The sequence below is a fragment of the Chrysemys picta genome, chromosome 4 (genome assembly GCF_011386835.1).
Source record: "Chrysemys picta bellii isolate R12L10 chromosome 4, ASM1138683v2, whole genome shotgun sequence".
Classification (NCBI taxonomy): Eukaryota; Metazoa; Chordata; order Testudines; family Emydidae; genus Chrysemys; species Chrysemys picta.
In genome coordinates this window covers 20640606-20660500 of record NC_088794.1, presented here as the reverse complement: position 1 = coordinate 20660500, position 19895 = coordinate 20640606, and the positions used below count along the sequence as shown (strand labels likewise).

Genomic DNA, 19895 nt, shown 5'->3' with positions numbered 1-19895 from the left:
TGCCCAAGGTCACACGCAGAGTCCTTAGCAGAGCTGGGAGTAGAAGCCAGAAGCTCAAACAAGAATTAATCCAGGGAAGTTCCCTGGCCTCGGTTACATGCAAGATGATCACACAGTCCCTGGTAGCCTTAGAATTTATGAAAAGAACAGGAGTACTTGTGGCACCTTAGAGACTAACAAATTTATTAGAGCATAAGCTTTCGTGGGCTACAGCCCACTTCTTCGGATGCATCTAGAATCTATGAGTCACAACTAGACTTGCCACCTCTGAGATACAAAATGCTGGGGCAGCAGGAAGGATCCTGAATCCATAGAACTGGCCAGCTGACTGCGTATTGAGCAAGTTCCCAGGAACTGACCGAGTTCCCAGGACAGCTATGTCAAACAAGGGATGAGCTGGGAAAACCTGGGCAGGTGGGGAGCCTCCTCCTGACTCACATGCTGGTGCTTTAACAAGACCATCCTTTCCCCCTTACTTCATGCAACGATTCCCCGATGACTGTTCCTCCCTCCCCCATGTAGCATTTTGACATCACATTCACACGGCGCTTTGCACTAGTGATTCACATTTTGCAACTATTCCTTTTCTTGCCACATCAGGATTGAGAAATGATCCATAGTCCCTTAGCTCAGCCCTAGGCCGGGACTTCTGGCTGGTAGCAGGTGATGTCTGTTATGACACAGACTAGAGAGTATCAGTGCAGGGAGCCAATCAGTGGTAAGGGAGCGTGGCTTCCATCATTGCTAGGCGCTGCTGCTGGGGTGGGTATCAATTCAGCTGCAAGGTGAGTCTTATGATTCTAATTGTTTTTTTAAATGCAAACTAGATCTGTGTACAGCAGTTGGCATTTTGGGTTTGCAACCCTTAATGCTGACTACTGGTTAGCGTAACTGCGTGCCTGCACCATGGGCTGTGCAGAGCCATCTGCGTACGGTCTGTTGGGATCGTACAGAAAGACATAATGGATTCAAGTAGAATTTTAATCTGCACATTAATTGCAAACTAATTAGCTTGAGTTGCTGCCTTTGTTAGGCACTGCACATCCTAGCGAGAAGTACAGCGGGTTAGGTCCTTCCTTAGCAGCGGAACCATGAGTCAAAGGCACAAGGATTGATAGCTGTCTCATGCCTGTCTAATGGCTCTAGAGTAGGTTCTGCAAGGATATCTGTGTACAGCGTGGTCATTGCTCAGGCGAGTTTCTTGTTAGCTGTCACGTGGACTGGAGTCTCAGGGCCTTCCTGACAGCACACGCAGCCTAGACAGGCTTCAGAGATGCAACGCCACCTTGCTTGGAGATTTTTTCCAAAGCTGATTAGTGCTTTTTAGGATGAAGGCCGCAATTTCCGTAGTGTGAGAGAGGCCACTTTTGTGAGAAGATTCAATGGGGGAGTAGGGGCAAAAATAGCCCCACAGCAACAAGTGAGGGAGGGTGACCTACACTTGAACAAGGAACAAAGGGTTCGGTTTCTAGGCTCTGGTCTTGCACTGCAGCACCCTGTGCCTCTCTGCAGGGGCATGCTCCGTTGCCAGTCTGCGATAGACCTCATTGCTTGGGGAGGGCTATCCATTCAACTGCAAGCTGTGGGCTCCCTGCCCTGGCCTATGCTATGCAAGAGGTCAGACTGGATCATCACAAGGACCCCTTCTGGCTTTGGAAGCAATGGCTTCCCTGCTTCTGCTGTCGGATAAGGCTGGGGCAGCTCCTCACTTTATAGGGGGGGAAGGCTGGTTTCCTGTCTGAATAGGTGCGACCACATGGATGCTCACCCCCTTCCCTTAGCAGGTCTCGCAGCATTTTATCAGGATACTGTGCACCTGCTAATCAAAGGGACAGAAGACAAAACCCTGCTCCAAGGTGGGTGGTTCCTCCATCCCTGGCATCTGCATATCCCTAGCACAGACAGGCAGGGCCAAAGGCTGCTCCCAGCTGCCCTGCATTCTGCTGTAAGCCAGAGCACAGCCGGGCATGCACAGGGGTGCAGTCCCCAGGTTCCCATCTGGCAGGTTGAGTCACGAGCTTGGCCAATGCCTCACCTGGGGCCTCAGGGTCACAGCCATTGGCTCTTCCTGCTATGCTTCACAGCCTCCTCCTGTGCGTGTTCATGTTTCTAACTTGGCCATTTTGGGTTCACATCGTCCCTTCTAGAAAAATCCACCCCAGCAATAAGTGAGCACTGCGTGGTCCAGCCACACTGGTTGGTGGGATCTATCTCCCCTACTAAAAGGCCAGGGAGTCTGAGGTTCTAGGAAACACAAATGGGTCTTAAAGGAGAAACCAGAGACTAAGGAAGGTCAGGCCTGGTCATTACTTGGATGTAAGATCTCCCAGGAAAGCTCAGCAACGTACCAAGCCGTGTGGGTGACTTAGCATCAAGCCCATCTCAGCATGGAGCTTGCTGCTGCCTCTCATGCCACAGGGGGGTGACTAACTTTCACAGGGGCACAAGACTTTCAGTGTTACTTAAACTGAGTCTCAAACACGAGCTGCATTGTGCAGTGACTATTGCAAAAAGCCTAGAGGAGGAAGGGAAGTTGGTGGGTGATGGATCAGGGCTGTGGCACTAATACACATGCACTTCTGACCATGTTAAATGCCGTTCTGGGCTCCCAGGGGCCCTGATCTAAAGTCCAACAACGCCAAGGGAAAGACTCCCAGTGGCTGTAATAGGGTTAGATCAGGCCCACATCACTCATGTTGTCTGCTTGGCTAGCATAGAGGGTGTGTGTGTGTGTTATAAACTGTTCTGCTAAGCTATGCTATAGACATCACTAGTGCAAAGAGGGCAACTGGAATAGAGAGTCATGAGAAACAAGACAGCAAATTAAACACAGACAGAATCATGGCGACAAATCCAAGTGTCTGCTCTGGGGTATGAATCATCACCGGACCTCGATTTAAGCAGAATATGTTCAGCTCTGGCTCTCATTAGCCATGTGATCAATGCAGTATGATAGTAGGTCTCCCTCCTGCAATTGGATCTGCCGTCGAGGAGCCCAGTGGCAGGATTGGGGCCATATTTAACACTTCTATTGCAATAGCAGCTGAAGGGGGCCCCATTGAACTAGCTTATTTTATTCTGATTTCTTGGTCTTCCTAGTCCAGTTCCCATTTCTGTGGGAAAAGAGTCTCCACTCGTGAAGCCACTGGTCATCACTGGGTTGATAATGCAGACTCTGCAGGGTTGCATTGTTTTTGCAGCCCTAAAACAAACCCCACAGACAACTCCTGTCAGGAAACTATGGAGTGAGATTTTTGGAAGCAAGAACCTTCCTTGCCACGGGGAGTTGGGAGATACTTTGCAATTCCACAGTGATGTCAGAGTGCCGAGAAGAGCAAGTCTTTAGACAGAAAGGAGTTCTTAGCCTTAACTAGAGCAGAGCTAGGACTCTGCTAGAGTTTACTGGCAACTAGGTCCCAATGGTCCCCAAGCCTGTGGTAGTTCAGATGCAGGGCTTTGACTCAGCTAGTTCTGGGTTCCTGAACATCTAGAAATGTGTGGCTCAGGGGAGGTAGTAGAGTCTAGTGGATAGGGCACTAGACTGGGAGGCCAGAGACCTTGGGTTCCATTCCTCACCCTGCCAGTGGCCAGCAGGGCAACCTGGCCTGGTGCAGTCACTTCCAGTACCACCAGTCACAAAGTGAATGATTCCCCCTCCTCCCAGAGCACCGCCTAGCAACGGGGCACCCTAACACCAGGGTTACCATCCCACACCCCTTCTCAAGCCCCAGAGGACTCCACTACAGGCTCTCTCACTCCAATAAATATCCCTCTTGGGACCAGTTTATTAGTAAGCTACAAATTATCTGAACAGTGCAAGTTATCCATAACCCAAAGTCCCAAAACACAGTCCATTTATCATCTCCTGTGCATATAGCCCTTGGGAACCCCACACCATCTTCCCTCAGCATAGCACATATCACACTCCAGCATCTTTCACCACACCTGGACTCATCTTCAGTTCTTCTCCTTCCAGCTAGAATGGGCCCCGTTATTCCCAGCAGGAACCTGCCCCAGCCTCTCTGCTGGGAGTTTAGTCTCCCTAGGAGATCATTGTGACAGTGTACCCCATAAGGCTTTATGGGGAGGGGGTGCTTATAAATGTACGTATGATATAACTGGAATATGTTTTGTGCTGCCTGTGCCATGTAACATATCTCCGTAAGGGTTATGGTCTACTATATCTATTCATCCTATTTGTACATATATATCATTTTCTACTCGAGGTTAAGAATATGGGCTGTATGCTTGCCTGATTTCTAAGTAAGCTTTGTGAGGCATTTGGTCAGCTTCTTTAGGAAGGAATTTGCCAGGTTAAGTACCTGATCAGGAGACACTCAGGGAACAATGCATCTTGGAATGCTCCAATCCACATGAGAAGTCTTCCTGGAGACATGCAAGATGCCATGTGGACAATGCAAAGACTGAGTCATGCAGGGGCATGTGACTTGCCCAGGTGACTCCAAAACTCCATCTTGGAGCTGGGCTTTGCATAGGAGGGAGGTCTCCACCCACAAGAGAGAGTCTACTTAAACCTGTGGGAGACCCCTCCATTTTGTCTTCAGCTGGCTAAAGAAGGAGCCTCTCCACCCCCCCCAGGATACTTGAAGGAGACTGAAACAAAGGACAGTAACTGCAGGGGGTGTGAGTGATTGCTGGACCCAGGCTAAAAGGAGATTAGCCTGTAAAAGGGAGCACTCTGGAACTGGTGAGGAAATTATCTGTATTCAGTTTGATTAGGCATAGATTCGCGCATTTTATTTTATTTTGCTTGGTGACTTACTTTGTTCTGTCTGTTACTACTTTGAACCGCTTAAATCCTACTGTCTGTATTTAATAAAATCACTTTCTACTTAGTAATTCACTCAGAGTATGTATTAATACCTGGGGGAGCAAACAACGGTGCATATCTCTCTATCAGTGTTATAGAGGGCGAACAATTTATGAGTTTGCCCTGCATAAACTTTATGCAGGGCAAAACGGATTTATCTGGGTTTAGACCCCACTGGGAGTTGGGCATCTGAGTGCTAAAGACAAGCGCTCTACTGTGAGCTGTTTTCGGGTAAACTTGCAGCTTTGGGACAAGTGATTCAGACCCTGGATCTGTGTCTGGAGCCAAACAGGAGTGTCTGGCTCAGCAAGACAGGGTGCTGGAGTTCTGAGCTGGCAGGGAAAACAGAAGCAGGGGTAGTCTTTGCACATCTGGTGGCAACTCCCAAGGGGGTTTCTGTGATCCAACCCGTCACAATCATCCCTCACTCCCCCTGTTCTATTAAGCTGTCACCTCCAACAGGAGACCGTGGCACTGTCCTTCTGGGTTTCAGTCTCCTCTAGCACAGAGACATCACTAGATAACAAATCTGCTGCTATTCTGCCTTTAACTCTGGTCAGTTCCTCTTACTGCTCTTCAACCCTTGGGACCTTCTCCCTTTCTGCCTCTCTCTGCTCCTTTATAGCCCAGGTGCTGCCCCCACCTTCTTAACTGGCCAAACTGGGAGCACCTGTCCTGGTACAGGCGTGCCTGACCTACTTCATTTAAAGGAACTAGCCAGCCACTGACACAAGTGTTCAGAAATCACAAGTCAGGTCCCCCTGCCCCCATTCTCCTAAATGAAGTTGGCTTAAAATCATGATGTTCTTTAAATGATTTTTTTTGTTTCTGAAGTTGGAGACTTTAGGGGGTCACGTTTCTGAGTTTTTCTCCACGAGCCCAAGGGCTAAGAACTTCCCTTTATAATAAAGGCAAACTGAGAGCCCCTCATCATCCTAGGACTCCAGGAGCTGTGACTATAAGAAAAGCACCAAATATTGCAAGGCTTGCCACAGAGTCACAAAAGTTGAACACACTGCCCTGCCTCCGTTTCCCCTCCCATCCTTAGCCTGTCTTGTCTATTTGACATTGTAAAAGCTCTTCATGACAGCACCTGTCTCTGTATGTATGTATAGCCCTTAGCACAACGGGGCCCTGATCTGGGTGTTACTGTAATTTAAATGCTAATCTAGGGACATCCTGCAGTCTGGAAGGAGGGTGGAGAGATTGGGGAAGATGAGGGAGCTAAATACTGCGGCTTGGCTGGCCCCTTTCAGATGGGAATCCTTCCCCCCGACACACACTTTTATTTCCTTGTTTCAGGCTCCTGGGATGCTGACACAGCACAGCTGGGAAAATATGAAGATCTTGTGGCTGGCAGCGGTGGCGTGGTGTGTCCTAGCACCTCCAGCGCAGGCCAGCAAGGTGAGGGGCAGAGAGTGGGGAACAGTTATGGATGCAGTCACCAGCCTAAGGTGCCACACGCAACTGAGACAGAGACGATACGGAGTGTGCTTTTTCATGGAAGTTTGCAAAGCTGGTGGATATTGTAACAAATTGGCACATGTGTGTGTGTGGAGGGGAGGGGTGTATGGCACTGCCTTCTTCAGGATGGAATTGGAACTGCTCACCTTTTGTGTCATATGCCCTATACTGCAAACAGCTAGTGGAGATTCTCCTTCAGCCTGTGTTTTTGGAGCTGGAGGATTTGAGTTCTAGCCCCACTGTCAGTGAAGCTCTGAACGGCCAGGGTAGTGGGCGATTCAGTCCCTATAACAATCTGTTTGGAGAGCTCCTGGCATCTGGCTGAAATATGTCATTGCTATGAAACATGCAGAGCAGGAAGAAGAGACATGAAGAAAAGTTACCCCTCATTGGGGAACATCTCACCCGTCTCACACCATGTGGGGGAACTCATTGAACAGCTGCTCATGTGCCAGTCACTAATGCCAACTCCTCTCCCCATGCAGAGCTCGGAGGACATCCGCTGCAAGTGCATCTGCCCCCCATACCGGAATATCAGTGGGCACATTTACAACAAGAATGTGTCACAGAAAGACTGGTGAGTTACCCTCTTATGGGAGACTTGTGGTGTTCCCCTGTTAAAATAACAAGGGGCTTGACCCAGGAAGCCCGGACCTGGATCTGACACCCCTGAGGTTCAAGGGTTTTGGGCTTGGAACTGGGTTCCATCCTTCTGCAATGGAAATAGGTCAGAGACCATGTGTAACAGCTCGTGCTGGGTGGAGCGGCTTAGCTGAGCCCTTGCTAGCTATTTACATACCACTAGTCTCTGCACCGCATGGTGATGGGCACTCTGCTCATCTAGAGAGAGACAGGAGTCTGGCAGACGGGGTTCCATGGCCCTGCACCCTCTGGAGAGCCCAGTACTCTGTAGCCCTTGTGCTCTGAGGATGACAGCGGAAAGGCTTGAGTACCATCTTAACCCCCTCCCCTGGAACAGCTGAGCTGTTAGTGTAGTTCTCAAAGCACTTTACAAAGTATCATTAGCTAGATATTGCCGATGGGGAAACTGAGGCATTAAGCTGAGGAGCGACTTGCCAATGTTCCATAGCGAGTCAGTGGCAGAGCTGGGAACAGAACCCTGGAGTCCTGAGTCCTAATCCCCTGAACTGACCACTAGACCACCTTGCATAATAAAGAATGAGAGAAGAAAGAACTTAAACGTGTGATGCATCCACCTGATCGGTTTAAAATACCCACAATGCACCACTGCAATAACTGTATCTGTGCCATACCCAAAGGCCACAGGGCCTTTCCTTCTCTGGGTTGCTCTTTGGTTACTGAAGTTGGCAGCCTGGCCGTTTCCCCAGCATCTCTGTCTTGCACAGCTGCAGGGCATTGTCCTGTGCACAGGGTGCCCTCTACAGATAGGAGAAGAATCACCTCCCGCTTGAAGTCGTCAGCTTTCTGTTGCAAACAGGAGGTGAAGTAGGGAAGCAAAGAACCAACTTCAGCTTCTTCATGGCATTGTGGTTAAGGCACTAAATTGTGTGGTGGTTGGGGCTGTGCCTTTAAGGGCTGGGAACTGGATGCTGAACAAAGCATGGCTCTTGCAAACACTTTAACCACTGGTGATATCTGAACACCCTACACGGGCGGGTCAGGAGACCAGGGTTCAAGTCTCTGTTCTGCCACAGACTCTCCTGGTGACCTTGAGCAAGTCACTTATCTCTCTGGGCCTTGGTTCCCCACCTGTACAATGGGGATAATATTTCCCTACCTTCAGGTGACAGTGGGGTTACATTCACCTATGCGTGACAGATATTGCAGTTGTGAGGATCCCATCAGTAGACAGATGGATAAATTCATGGCTTTCAGGAGCAATTCACACTTTGCCGCAAGCCTGGCTCTCTGCTCTATAATACAGGGGTAACTCCACTGACTTCAGTTACCCTGAGCAGGGAATCAGATCAGCTCCCTTGCTTATGTTCAGAATTAGTCATTTTCCCTGCACTCCATTTGTTTGGATTATGCACATCTGTGGGATTTGCAATCTCACAATGGCCCATGATTGGCATAGCAGGGGGGCTGTGGCCGGGTACACTGGCAGAGCTGGGGGTGGAAGAGGAAAAACCAGCTCATAACCAGTTACCTAACCATCCCATACCTGCACTCTCAGCAACTCTGTAATTGGCTCGTTCCTGAGTGCTAATGCCATTTGCCAAATCCCAGGGCTAAGAAGAAAGTGTCGGCGCTGCGGGGGTGTCCTCTGTGGGTGTCTGCACAGGGCCATGATCACTTTGAAGCTGCAACCTGGATTGAACAAAGGCCCATGAGCATCAGTGAGCAGACTGTTCCTTATCTAATGACCTCTTTGTGCTTGTATTCAGGCTGGTTTACATAGCAGTGTATATTTCACACCCTTGGGGGCATGGGGTGAGACTTTATTCTGTTAAAATATGGGGCATTTTGCTGACTCATTTACAGGGAGGCATTTTGCTGAATCATTTCCTTTTCCTTGTCATTCCGTCGCCTTTGATTTCAAGCTTTATAACACGTTTCATACACATTCAGAAGGCAGGGCTTTAATCCGTTCTCAAGGAGCATTTTTCTGACTTTGCTTATCTGTAAATGTTGTTTCTTATCAGTAAATGTAAGTAAACATCAGTTTCGCCAGATACACCTAAACCAAGGACAGAATATTTCCATCAATAGTAGTCGAAATGTACAGACAGGCAAAGTAAGAAAAATGCTCCTTGAGAGCTCATTAGAGTCCCACCTTAAAATGTGTTGTGAAGCTGGAGTGAGAGCAGGGCACCAGTTAGGTAGCTTTAACTTTTTGAATCTCAACATCTATTGTCATTAAATAATTATTGTCTGCCCCCTCCAGGATTTCCCGCAACTGTGAACATTTAAATCACTAAAAATTGAAAAAAGTGCTTCAGAATCAACATCGCTATTCTCTGTCAAGATTATAAAAAAATAAAAATTTAATGGTGCCAAGCCTAGGCACAGAGATCTGTTAGTTTATGTCAGGAGAGCGACAGGACTGAGAGGCTGAAAATTACAATGATGGGCCATTAACTGAGTAAGTTAGAGCTACTTAGCCTCATAATTTCTCCTCATCAGGTCAGTGAAGCTAGTTTCTCACCAGGATCCTGTCTATCTGCACCAGTTCTCTCTTGGCATAGGCCACAGCTACAGTTTTTTTTCACTGATTTGACTATTTCCACAAGGGGGAAGAGGGTGTTTTTCTCCAGAACTAATTAAATCGGAGCAGCCCCTAGCGTAGACCCAGCTAAACTGCTGTACAGGTGCCTTTTACCTGGGTAGCTTCTTCCCTTTCTTGTAGGGGCATAACTATACCAATACAAGCACCTTGATACTGAGAGGGCTGCAGCCACACCGGGTGCACTGAACAAAATAGGAAGAAGCACAAGAGACCAGAACAAATGGTTCTGGGCCAGAGCCTCACCTGGTGTAAATCATCATAGCTCTGTGGCGATCACCAGAACTCTACTGATTTACACCCGCTGAGGGTCTGCCCCATGATTCTCCTCCCGGCAATGGGATGCTCATCTGTATGATACTGTCCACCCACTAGGTGGCACGGTGCGTAACATGCCTTATGTAACCTCACCTCAGCCATGCTGGTGTGGCAGAGGATTAAAGGCCCTTGTACTCAACACAGCTGGTGGGGCTCTCTGAGAAGGAAGCTCTGTAGCCAGTTCATATCTGGCACAGACTCGGAGCCTGACCTGCTAGGAGCAGCCCTGCAACCCACCATGTACAAGAAGTACGTGCTCCTCCCCAAATGCCAGGCTGCAGTGAATTTACACTGTCAAGGGTTTTTCCCCCTGTGTGTGTTTAGTGGTTCGTGGGAATCAGCGACAGTGATGAGCCAAGCTGTCGGCCTCCACTGTGTGCTGCTAACATGAAAATCTGGGGCCACAGCTAGGCTTCAACCTTTGCCTCCGAGGGAGCACAGGGAGCAGCGTGTCCTAGACAGGCAGAGCTGGGGCTTGTTCCTGGCATGCCTTGCCAAAGCCGCTTCTCTCTTCCTGCAGTGTACGGGAATTGAATGCCTTTGAAAGGGGTGAGGTCTGGGAGCTACTGAGGAGAGCAAGGCACAGTGCACCTGTCTGCATTGTGCCATAGCTCCACACTGCTCTGCCGGTGTCCTTCAATCCTGACCCACAACCCCCCTGCTAGCCCAGCTCTGGACTCCACACACATTGCTCGCCTCTGCCCACGCCCCTCAGTCCTCACATCAGCTATGGTGCCAGGCCTTGTTATCCCCCAAAAGACTGTCATGTCATGGTGCTGTGTCATGTGACCATACATCATTCACTGACTAGGCTGAGGCCAGAAAACTCATTGCACTTGTGACCTAACCCAGGGTTTGCACCCGTGTGCTCCTGGGAGTGCCTAGAAGCTGGAGCCGGCTCAGATCTCTGAGCAAGTGGAGCCAGTCGCGTGGCTGGCCTGACTGGAGCCTGCGGGATCTGTTTAACCCCAGAGCAGGGACAGCAGCAGGGCAAGATTCCCCCCAAGCCACCCCTACGCCTCAGCCCTGCCCCTCTCTGGGGGAAATCAGCCTCCAGGGCCCATTCAGGCCTTAGCCTCTTTGCTCAGAGGGCTAATTAGTGTGGGGTGGCTTTAGAGGCACAGCCACCTGACCCCAAGGCACTCGCTGAGGCCGTCCTCCTCCAGCTCCGGGGGCGAGTAGTTGGGGCACCCAGAGCTTCAGCCAGCCCGCGGCCACCTCCCGTGTAAAGTGATCTGAGCAACTGCTGAGCTCTCCCAGCTGGACTGAGCACAAAGGGGGCTGCTGGACGCAGACAGGCCTGGTGGTTCTCCACCAAGCTATTGGTGCTGCCTAGCATCACCACTAGGGTTCTCCATGACGGCTGGCCGTGCTCCAGGCCCCAGAATACAGGCACCTGCCAGGAGCTCAGCCACTTGCCCCACCCCGCCGCTGACTCTGGCTCCTTTGTGACGCAGCAACTGCCTGCACGTGGTGGAGCCGATGCCAGTGCCAGGGAATGACGTGGAAGCCTACTGCCTGCTGTGTGAGTGCAAGTATGAGGAGCGCAGCACCACCACCATCAAGGTAAAGACGGGCCGCTTGCACCCCTGCCCCACACGCCCCCGGGCAGAACCTCAGGGGCTGGACGTGGACAAAGGAGATTGCTCTGGAGGCCTGATGCCTGTTCTCCATGCAATGGGGGAGGAAGGGATTCCTCGCTTGGATTCTTTCTTGTCCTCCAGCTTGGGGAGGGGCATAGTAAAGACTTTCCACCCCCCTTCCCCACACCTCTTCCCCTTGTTGGCTCTGGGGATGACGACACTGACCCCCTCCCCTTTGGGAAGGGTGTCGACATTGGGAGATGGAGCAGGGCGCCCCGCTGCTGTTATTGTTGTGAGTAGCTGTGAGGTGGCCATGACTTGGGAGGCTGGCCAGACTCCTACCATGGCCTCCTTCCCCAAACACCGCATCAATCTCCTCCTCCCTGCCGAGCCCTCCATGCAAAGCCCCCTGCCCTCCTGGTTCCTCTTTCCTCCCCGAAGAAATCAGCCCAGTCTCACTCCCCTCCACTTTTATCACCAGCCCGCTCTGGGCCATCCCCAGGTGTCTGCTCTCAGGCCTGCCAGCAGGTGCAGAGCACACACTAATTCTTCCCCATGGGTGCTCCAGCCCCAGAGCACCCATGGAGTCAGCGCCTATGTCTGGGAGGGAGGCTGGGATGGGAGCCCCAGTCCACTTCACTGAGGCATTGCCAGACTGCAGCACAGCAGGGGCCCCTCTAGCCTGATATCTTGGCTCCGACAGTGCCCCGTCCTCCATCCCGTGGATAGTTATGGACTGAGCTGCCCATTGGCGGGGGGGTGAGGAGGGTGGGGATGTTTCCTCCTGAGCCCATCAGTCAGTGGGTTGGCTTGGGCAGGAGGCCGACTGGCCCCCAGCCCTGCAATCGCCACCGAGGTCCCAGAGCCCCTTTTGATGTGCCCACAGATCATCATCATCATCTACCTCTCAGTGGTGGGGGCACTGCTGCTGTACATGGCCTTCCTCATGCTGGTTGACCCCTTGATCCGGAAGCCAGACGCCTACACCCAGCCCCTGCACAATGAAGAGGAGAACGAGGTCAGGGGGCTGCAGCGGGTGATATGGAGGGTGGGCATGGTAGGAGAACCTAGAGGAGGAGAGAGAGCAGGGTTGGCAGGGGGAGCCATCTCAGACCCTTCCAGACTACCCCTTCTGGGTTTCCTAGACAGTCACCCTCCTCAGCCAACGGCCTGGTTACTACCAGCAGGGGCACAAGGAGGATAGGGAGGGGATGCGGACAGGCGAGAGAGAACAGCCATTGAAGGGATGGTGCTGAGGCCTTGAGAGGGGGCAGAACTCGCTGTATCCCGGGTGCTGAAAGCTCCCAGCTGCCCTCAGCCGGAAGCGAGTCTCTGCCCCCAGGCCGGCTGACGCTGGCTCCGCCCAGCCATGCTGAGCTCTAGTGTGAGACGCTGCGTGCCACCGGCGGCACTGGGCATTCACCAGTCACTGTCCCAGCCCTGCAGCGGGGACGGCCCTAGGGATGGATTGTGTGCAGCACGTCTGGGCCCCTCGCCTCAGTGTTAACAGGCCCTAGGGGAGCCCACCCTAGGTCAGGCAGAGGATTACCAGGATATGGGGGCTTAAGGAGTCAGGCGGGGGAAGAATTTCGACCCACGGCGGCCTGGTGTCCCTGCAGCCGTTCGTGTTGAGGGGACCTTCCTCACTGCGCCTGCCCCTGTGCACTAAGAGAGCACCGCTCAGGAATAAAATGAAAGACACCTGCCTTCCTTTCAACCACCTGGCAGGCTTGGCAGGGCCCCCTGCTCGCTGCTGGGCGCATCCCCTCCCAGCGGATTAGCTGTAATCCAGGTGCCCAGACACGCTTTGAAGAGAGGAAGCCAGTGTGTTTGCTGAGAGGGCGTGACACCAGCCTGGACATGTTCAGAAACACTCCACCCTCCCTGGGACTGATCATGGGGCACCCACACGGTGATTGACAAACACTAATGGGGGAAGATTTGGTCTATGCAACGTGAGGCTATGCAGAGCCCAGAAATCTATTTGTCTGCTCAGTGCTGCGATAGAACCACTGGGCCCCATTCTCATTTACACACTGGTGTATTGTTCTAGCCCCACTGCCTTTCCAGAGCACCCCCTAGCAGCACTCCAGTGCAACAGTCACTCCACCTCAGTTCCCCAGCTTGTCTTCCGCTGCTCTACCTCCAAAGCCTTCTGGGTTGCAGAGGGTTAGCCCTCCCTCTGGCTCCTATGTGGTCCTACTTCTCCCGGGGCTCTCAAAGTCCAAAACAAGTATGAAACAACACATACTCCTCCCTTTCCTCCAGGGGATCTGCGAGGCACCAGCCTGTCCCAGTCCTGACCCTCAGCTAGCCGCCTTCCCATACCAACTGCTCTCTCTGCCTGCTTCCCTCCAACTGGTCAGGGCTCTTCTTTTTATTAAGCCCCTCCCTGGAAGCCTCCTGCTCCAGGTGACTCCAATTTGAGCTAACTGGGCTGCCAGGAGTTCATTAATCCCTTCCTGCCGTGCATGGAGGCTTCTGTGTGGCTTTGGGGAAGGGATGGAGTGGGGGCAGAGCAGGGGTGGGAAGAGGCAGGGCTGGGGCGGAGCAGGGGCGGGGCTTTGGGGAAGGGGTGGAGCTGAGTGGAGCAGGGGCGGGGCTTTGGGGAAGGGGTGGAGCAGGGGCGGGGCAGGGACTCTGGGGAAACAGGTGGAGTGGGGGCGGAGCAGAGGCAACTTTCCTGGCCGGCTCAGCTGGCCGCGGCATGGGGCTGGCCGCTGGAGCAGCACGCAGCTGCGTAGGGCACCGGGCAATTTGGGGCAAAGTCCCCGCCCCAACTGGACTCCTTCCCCAAATCCCGGCCCCAGCCCTGCCTCTTCCCCTGAGTATGCTGTGTTCCCACTTCTCCTCCCAGCACTTGCTGCCACAGCTGTTTTGCGGCGTAACAAGCTGTGGGAGGGAGAGGGAAGGAGTGGAAACGCGGCGCGCTCAGGGGAGGAGGCGGGGGTGGGGATGGAGTCCAGTTGGGGCGAGGACTTTGGGGAAGGGGTTGGAATGGGGGCGGGGCAGGGCTTGAGTCAGGGCCGGGGCGGGGGTGTTGAGCACCCACTGGCGCCAGGAGAAGTTGGCGGATGGGCCCTGGCCGGCATGACCTATTCAGCTGCTCCAGAATCCTTCATTTTAAAACCAGTAAGTGTCTAGGATTCATGGCTGAACCTTCCACATGGGCCCCAAGTGTAACCAGTGCAGTGATATCTGCCTGAGTCTGCAGACAGCCAGAAACAACTCCCCTGTCCCAAGTTCCCAACCCAGAGGACTTCACTCCCACCCCTAGCCCCGTTCCATCTCTGCTTTGTCCCTGTGTTCTCCCAGCACCAGGTTTTTTGCACCTAAACTCTGAAGCTGCCTTTCACCCACAAAAAACAGCCAGATGCTTCCTTCTAACTGAGGAACGACAAACACCAGATCTGAGAGAGAGAGAGAGAGAGAGCACTGTGTGTGTGTCTCCTCTGTAACACGTTGCGCCTGCACTGAACCCACAATGGCAGCAGACTCAGTGCTGTGGCTCAGAAGGCCCATGGTCATTTGTACCATTTTCCAGCATGCCCAGAGCAGCTTACACCTGAGAGGAGCTTAGCCCAGCTCCTGTTGGCTGAGGAAGGGAGCAGCTTGGAGAGCAACTGCTGCAGAGCACAAGGGGTCTGGCTAGCAAGTGTGCCGCACACACTCTCAGAGGGCATCTGGATCTGCTGGTGGGATAGCCCTTGTTGGGGGTCCACTCCTCCTTCCTGCTGACACGACATCCTCCAGAGTCATGAGCGAAGCACTGAGCATGGATCAACGTTTGGTCCCGTTAGAGCAAATGAGAGTTGAATCACTGACTTCATTGGGACCAAAGCTGGGATGAACAGCCATGGACTTCAACCCCTTCAATGCTGGTCCTGCAGTTCCTGCGCTGCCATGAGAGCAGATGGATATGACAGCAGACTGAAGCCAAGGAGTTAATCACTGACTTGTTTTACACACACACACACACACACACACCCACACCCTTTCTTCCACACCACTGCTCTGCTCCCTGCTAAGTCTGGCAGCTGTGCAGCCTTAGAAGCCGTGCCCTCAGGGCACTGCAAAGGAAGGTGCAGTTAGTGGGCAGCTCTCAGCGAGGCAAATGAGGCATGTTAATCCCTTATGAGGTATGTGGCAGCAGAGGAGAGGGGCCCAGAGCCGTTCAGGAAATTCCTCCAGGAACTGGGGAGCCATGCTGAGCTTCAGCACAGAGATAGCCCCAGCCTCTCCGGCTGCGGTTACAGGAAGTAATGCTTCCTTTTTGATGGAGAGATTTTGTGCAAGTTCATGTGGCTGGGAAGGACTGAAATGCAGCAGCCCCGAGACACAGAGGGCAGGGGGAGATTCCTGGGAGGGGAAGGGGAATGGGTGCGAGGGAGTGGAAAGCGAGGAGTCTGAGGGTATGTCTACACTACGAAATTAGTTCGCATTTATAGAAGCCGGTTTTATAGAAATCGGTTGTATACAGCCGATTGTGTGTGTCCCCACATTAGCAGTGTGGATAGGGTGACCAGATGTCCCGATTTTATAGGGACAGTCCCGATTTTTAGGTCTTTTTCTTATATAGGATCCTATTACCCCCCACCCCGTGTCCCAATTTTTCACACTTGCTGTCTGGTTACCCTAAGTGTGGAGCACTGGCCCTTTTAGTTGCTGGCCTAAAGAAAGGGATAAGAGCCTACTACAGGTACCTCCTAGGGGAGCTGCTCCTTTAGCTCCAGTGCTGGAGGCCTGTGCTTTTAGCACAGGTGATCCTAGCTTTAAGCCCAGTTACACTGAGGACCCACTCCTCCAGTATGAGTCGGTGGGAGTTGGGCACCTGTGAAAATCAGGCCCGCTCTCTGCAAGGAAAACTCAGTCCTGAAATAGCTCTTCATGTAAAAGTGTCTCCGAACACTGAGCAGCCTTTTTCTGTATTAGAGATATCACTCCTCCACCCCACTCACCCCCTTGACCTCCTGGTTCCTTCTCTTTGCATTGCAGGAGGCCCGCTCCCTGGCAGCAGCTCCCACTCCCACCGGTGCCAGAGCCAACACAGTGCTGGAGAGGGTGGAAGGAGCCCAGCAGCGATGGAAGCGCCAGGTGCAGGAGCAGAGGAAGACGGTTTTTGACCGACACAAGATGCTGAGCTAGAGCAAGCCAGGCATGAAGTGACAGCCCGCTGGGGACAGGCAGCTGCAGTGTAGTGGGGATAGGCCATGTCTATCTCACCCAATAGGACCCCCACAGTGTTTGGTTTGAGCCCCCCTAACCCATCCTCCCCACTGTATTGGCTTTCATAGAGCAAACAAGGCCAAAGTGCCTGCCCATGACTGTGCCCTCTACCCCCTTTGCAGCCTAAGCCAGAGGCACCCTGAGCTTTGCCCAGCTGAGGGCCCCATTGACAACTGCCCTCAAATGGCCCCAAAGGAATCCCGGTGCAGCCACTGTCATCCTTAATAAGGAGACTGGCAGAGACTACAGCTCCCAGCATGTACTGCTCCAGCTAGAGTCCAGCGGTCATGACAGAATGCTGCACGCTAGGACCTGTCATTTCTGCCAGCTGCACCTCGGTGTTAAAAGTTGTGGCAAAGGTGGGACCCAGTTTTCAAACTCCCTTGCCTGCATTTGGCGCTTTGCGTGCCCCTCTCTGGCAGCATGTCACATGGCATGAAATAGCCTTGAGCGAGGGCATTGTAATCACTGGGGAATCCCCGTCCCTTGCCTCTTCCTTTGAGCTATCGTGTAACAATCTGCAGCCTGGAGAAGTCAAAGAAAACTATTTAATGTAACAAAGCCGGTTTCAGCGCATTCCTGGCTTACAAGGGAGACAGATACCTCAGCACATGGCTTCTGCCAAACCTGTTCTGCCACTGTGCTGTCAGGACACAGCCCACTGGGCTTAGCTGAGGGGCTGTGAACCCAGAGAAACCAACAAGGGAGGAAAGCTTGTGTCTGTGCTGGATGAAATAAGCCAGTTCTGTACATGTGGGAGCTAGGGTGCAGCTTATCCTCCCGTAGAGCTCATTTTCAATAGGAGGCGGGATTATTGATTATTGATGGATATTATTTACACTGTCTCCCAGTTCTACTCCATGGCAGGGCACCAAACATTCTACCCTGTACCACAGGGAGCCAGACTCTCACCTGGGGTAAATTGGTATAGTTCCACTACGGTCAGTAGAGCTACCTTCATTGACAGCAGCGGAAGATCTGGTCCCAGAGCCTTTTCTGTAAGGATGCTGCTCTGGACACGAGAGGCCTGGTTCTCCTGTCAGGATTTGCACTGCTGTGACTGAGAGGAGAATCCAGTCCTTTGAATTCAGCTGCTGCTCTCATTTACTCTGGTGTAAATCCGCAGTAACTCCACCGACCTCAATGGGGTCTCTCCAGATCTACACCAGCGTCACTGAGATCAAAGTCTGGCTCCCCAGCCTTCTGTCTAACTCAGCATTGTGAAATTGATGAGCCTTGGGTACTAACAACCCAAGGAGCCCTGGAGCAGGGGCGGAAAGGCCTGATTCTCATTTACCCTAAGGCCATTTTACTCCACTTTAGCCCTGCACTGTGGGAGTAAGTTACAGGCCTGTTTACACTGGCAGAGCGAGGCACAGGGCCATTAGTGTCAATGAGACTTTAGAACAGAGGTTTCACTATGTTTAGCAGGTCTGGAACCTAAGCCCCTCCTGCTCTCTGGGTCACAGAGCCCTGAACATTTACTAAAGATGCACTTTAGTTTCTGTAATGCATAGAAGAAACTGTCTGAGATCTTTGACTATGGTAAGTATTCCTGCTGTGTGTGAGAAAGCAAAGTAATTAATTGGTGTATTTATTCATCTGTTACTCCAATTTGTTTTCCCACCAAGAAAGTTTGCTAAGTGCTTGAGTTTTGTTATCATGTAGCATCGCTTCTTTAAACAGAAACAGGGATGGCTTCTTTAAACACAAAGAAGGATGTGTGACTGGAGTGGCTTTTTTTAACTGAATACCTTTGCTGTGTAAGAATTAAAATATTCTATGCTAGGCTGCGGATCCCTGGTTTTCAGAGCAAAATTAAATTGTGGCCGGAGAAGGGGAGGCAATGGGTACTATTGGCAGCTGGGGGAAGGGAATATAAATATAACCGAAAATTTCCCTGTGCTCTCCCAGCCTTATGTTAAACCTCTGCCCAGGCTCAGCTGATGTGCAGGGCTTACCTAATCAGATAATGGGATTCTCTGACCTGTGCTATGCAGGAGGTCAGACTCAATAATCAGAATAGCGCCTTCTGACCTCAGCATCTAGGCTGTTGGCTAAGGGCCTAATCCCAAAAGGTTCTGAGAAACTGCTTTGACTTCAATGGTAGAGTGGGGGAGAATACTTCACGGGGTACTTAGGACTGGATCCTGCAGAGGGCTAACGAAATATATGCGGTCAGCTAAAATATAAAGAGCCCTCCTGGTTTATTTTGGGCCTGCATATCCCACACACACAAAAAAAAAAAAAAAACCCACACCAACACACACACACCACACACAGCAAAGGTCTCCTCAGTGCTTTTCTTGGGACCAGGGGCGGCGGGCAGCCATGGCTTGGTGTTATACAAGGGATAACTATGGCCCCATCCATTCAACAGGCTTTCATATCAGCCTACTCTAAGGCTCAGGTGCACCTGTCTTTTACAAGGTAAATTTCTTTCCTGTATTTGCATCTGCATCCTCAGCATGAAATTCACCACTGATGCCCTGTGCCTGCTCCCTGAGGCTAGTCTGTTGCTGCAGCAAAATAAATCTATTGTCCAGGAGCTAAGGACCATCACAGGCCTCCCCAGCTCCCACTCCCAGTGCCAGGCAAACATCTCCAACTGGCCACCTCAAACATCAGCACAGAGCAGTGTAGTTGTTGAATAACTCCAACCACCAACCAACCCTACCAAAACAAACCACTACACTGCACACCCAATCCTCCCCCTCGGGGAGACGCAGAGAGAACAAAATACATGCGAGTCAGATCACTTAACACATGGCTGCACAGTGCTCCGACACCACCAGGATGAGGGTGGGATAAGACGCCAACTAGATTCCCACAAGGCTGGGATGACTGAGGCTGTCCCCTGCTTGGGGGTTAACCTCTGCACATCGGTACATGGCTCTGCCAGCGGTATGAGGAAGAGTTCCTTGGAGCGGCTGTTGCTGGACAGAGACGATGAGGACTTGACCCCACGATAAGGAAAATGTTGAGCGCAGCATCTTATGGCTGCCAAACGCTTGCCAGCCAGTCACACCTTTTGCTGTGGCTACAATGACTAAGTAGCTCAGGATAACAAGAGTCCGTGCAGGCCAGTGGGGAGGGTGGAGCCTGGAGAGCTGGGTTCTGTTTCCAGTCCTCTAACTCCAGACCAATACAAGAAGCTTGGAAGCAATCGACAGGAATTCTGTCTAGCTCAGGGGTGGGCAAACTTTTTGGCCCGAGGGCCACATCTGGGTATGGAAATTGTATGGCGGGCCATGAATGCTCACGA

General features: G+C 52.0%; 1 protein-coding gene across 2 annotated transcripts; it reads left to right on the top strand.

Annotated features, from left to right (window-relative positions):
- Positions 1-656: 656 nt before the first annotated feature.
- On the top strand, positions 657-18418 carry LOC101946479 (proton-transporting V-type ATPase complex assembly regulator TMEM9). Of its 2 annotated transcripts, none has more exons than XM_065591535.1 (6): positions 657-785; positions 6134-6235; positions 6781-6872; positions 11279-11387; positions 12291-12422; positions 16400-18418. In XM_065591535.1, exons 2-6 carry the CDS (start codon positions 6143-6145, stop codon positions 16547-16549), a joined length of 576 nt encoding a protein of 191 aa, XP_065447607.1. In that variant the 5' UTR covers positions 657-785; positions 6134-6142; the 3' UTR covers positions 16550-18418. The 2 variants fall into 2 exon arrangements, with proteins under 2 accessions (XP_065447607.1, XP_065447608.1); XM_065591536.1 differs by lacking the exon at positions 657-785 and adding an exon at positions 1783-1856.
- Positions 18419-19895: the final 1477 nt, after the last annotated feature.

Bases quoted from the DNA above. Each gene is read 5' to 3' on its own strand.
- LOC101946479 (XM_065591535.1), top strand. From the start codon at position 6,143: ATGCTGACACAGCACAGCTGGGAAAATATGAAGATCTTGTGGCTGGCA. The intron at 6,873-11,278 runs GTGAGTTACCCT...TTTGTGACGCAG, and splicing joins AATGTGTCACAGAAAGACTG to CAACTGCCTGCACGTGGTGG. The intron at 12,423-16,399 runs GTCAGGGGGCTG...TTTGCATTGCAG, and splicing joins ACAATGAAGAGGAGAACGAG to GAGGCCCGCTCCCTGGCAGC.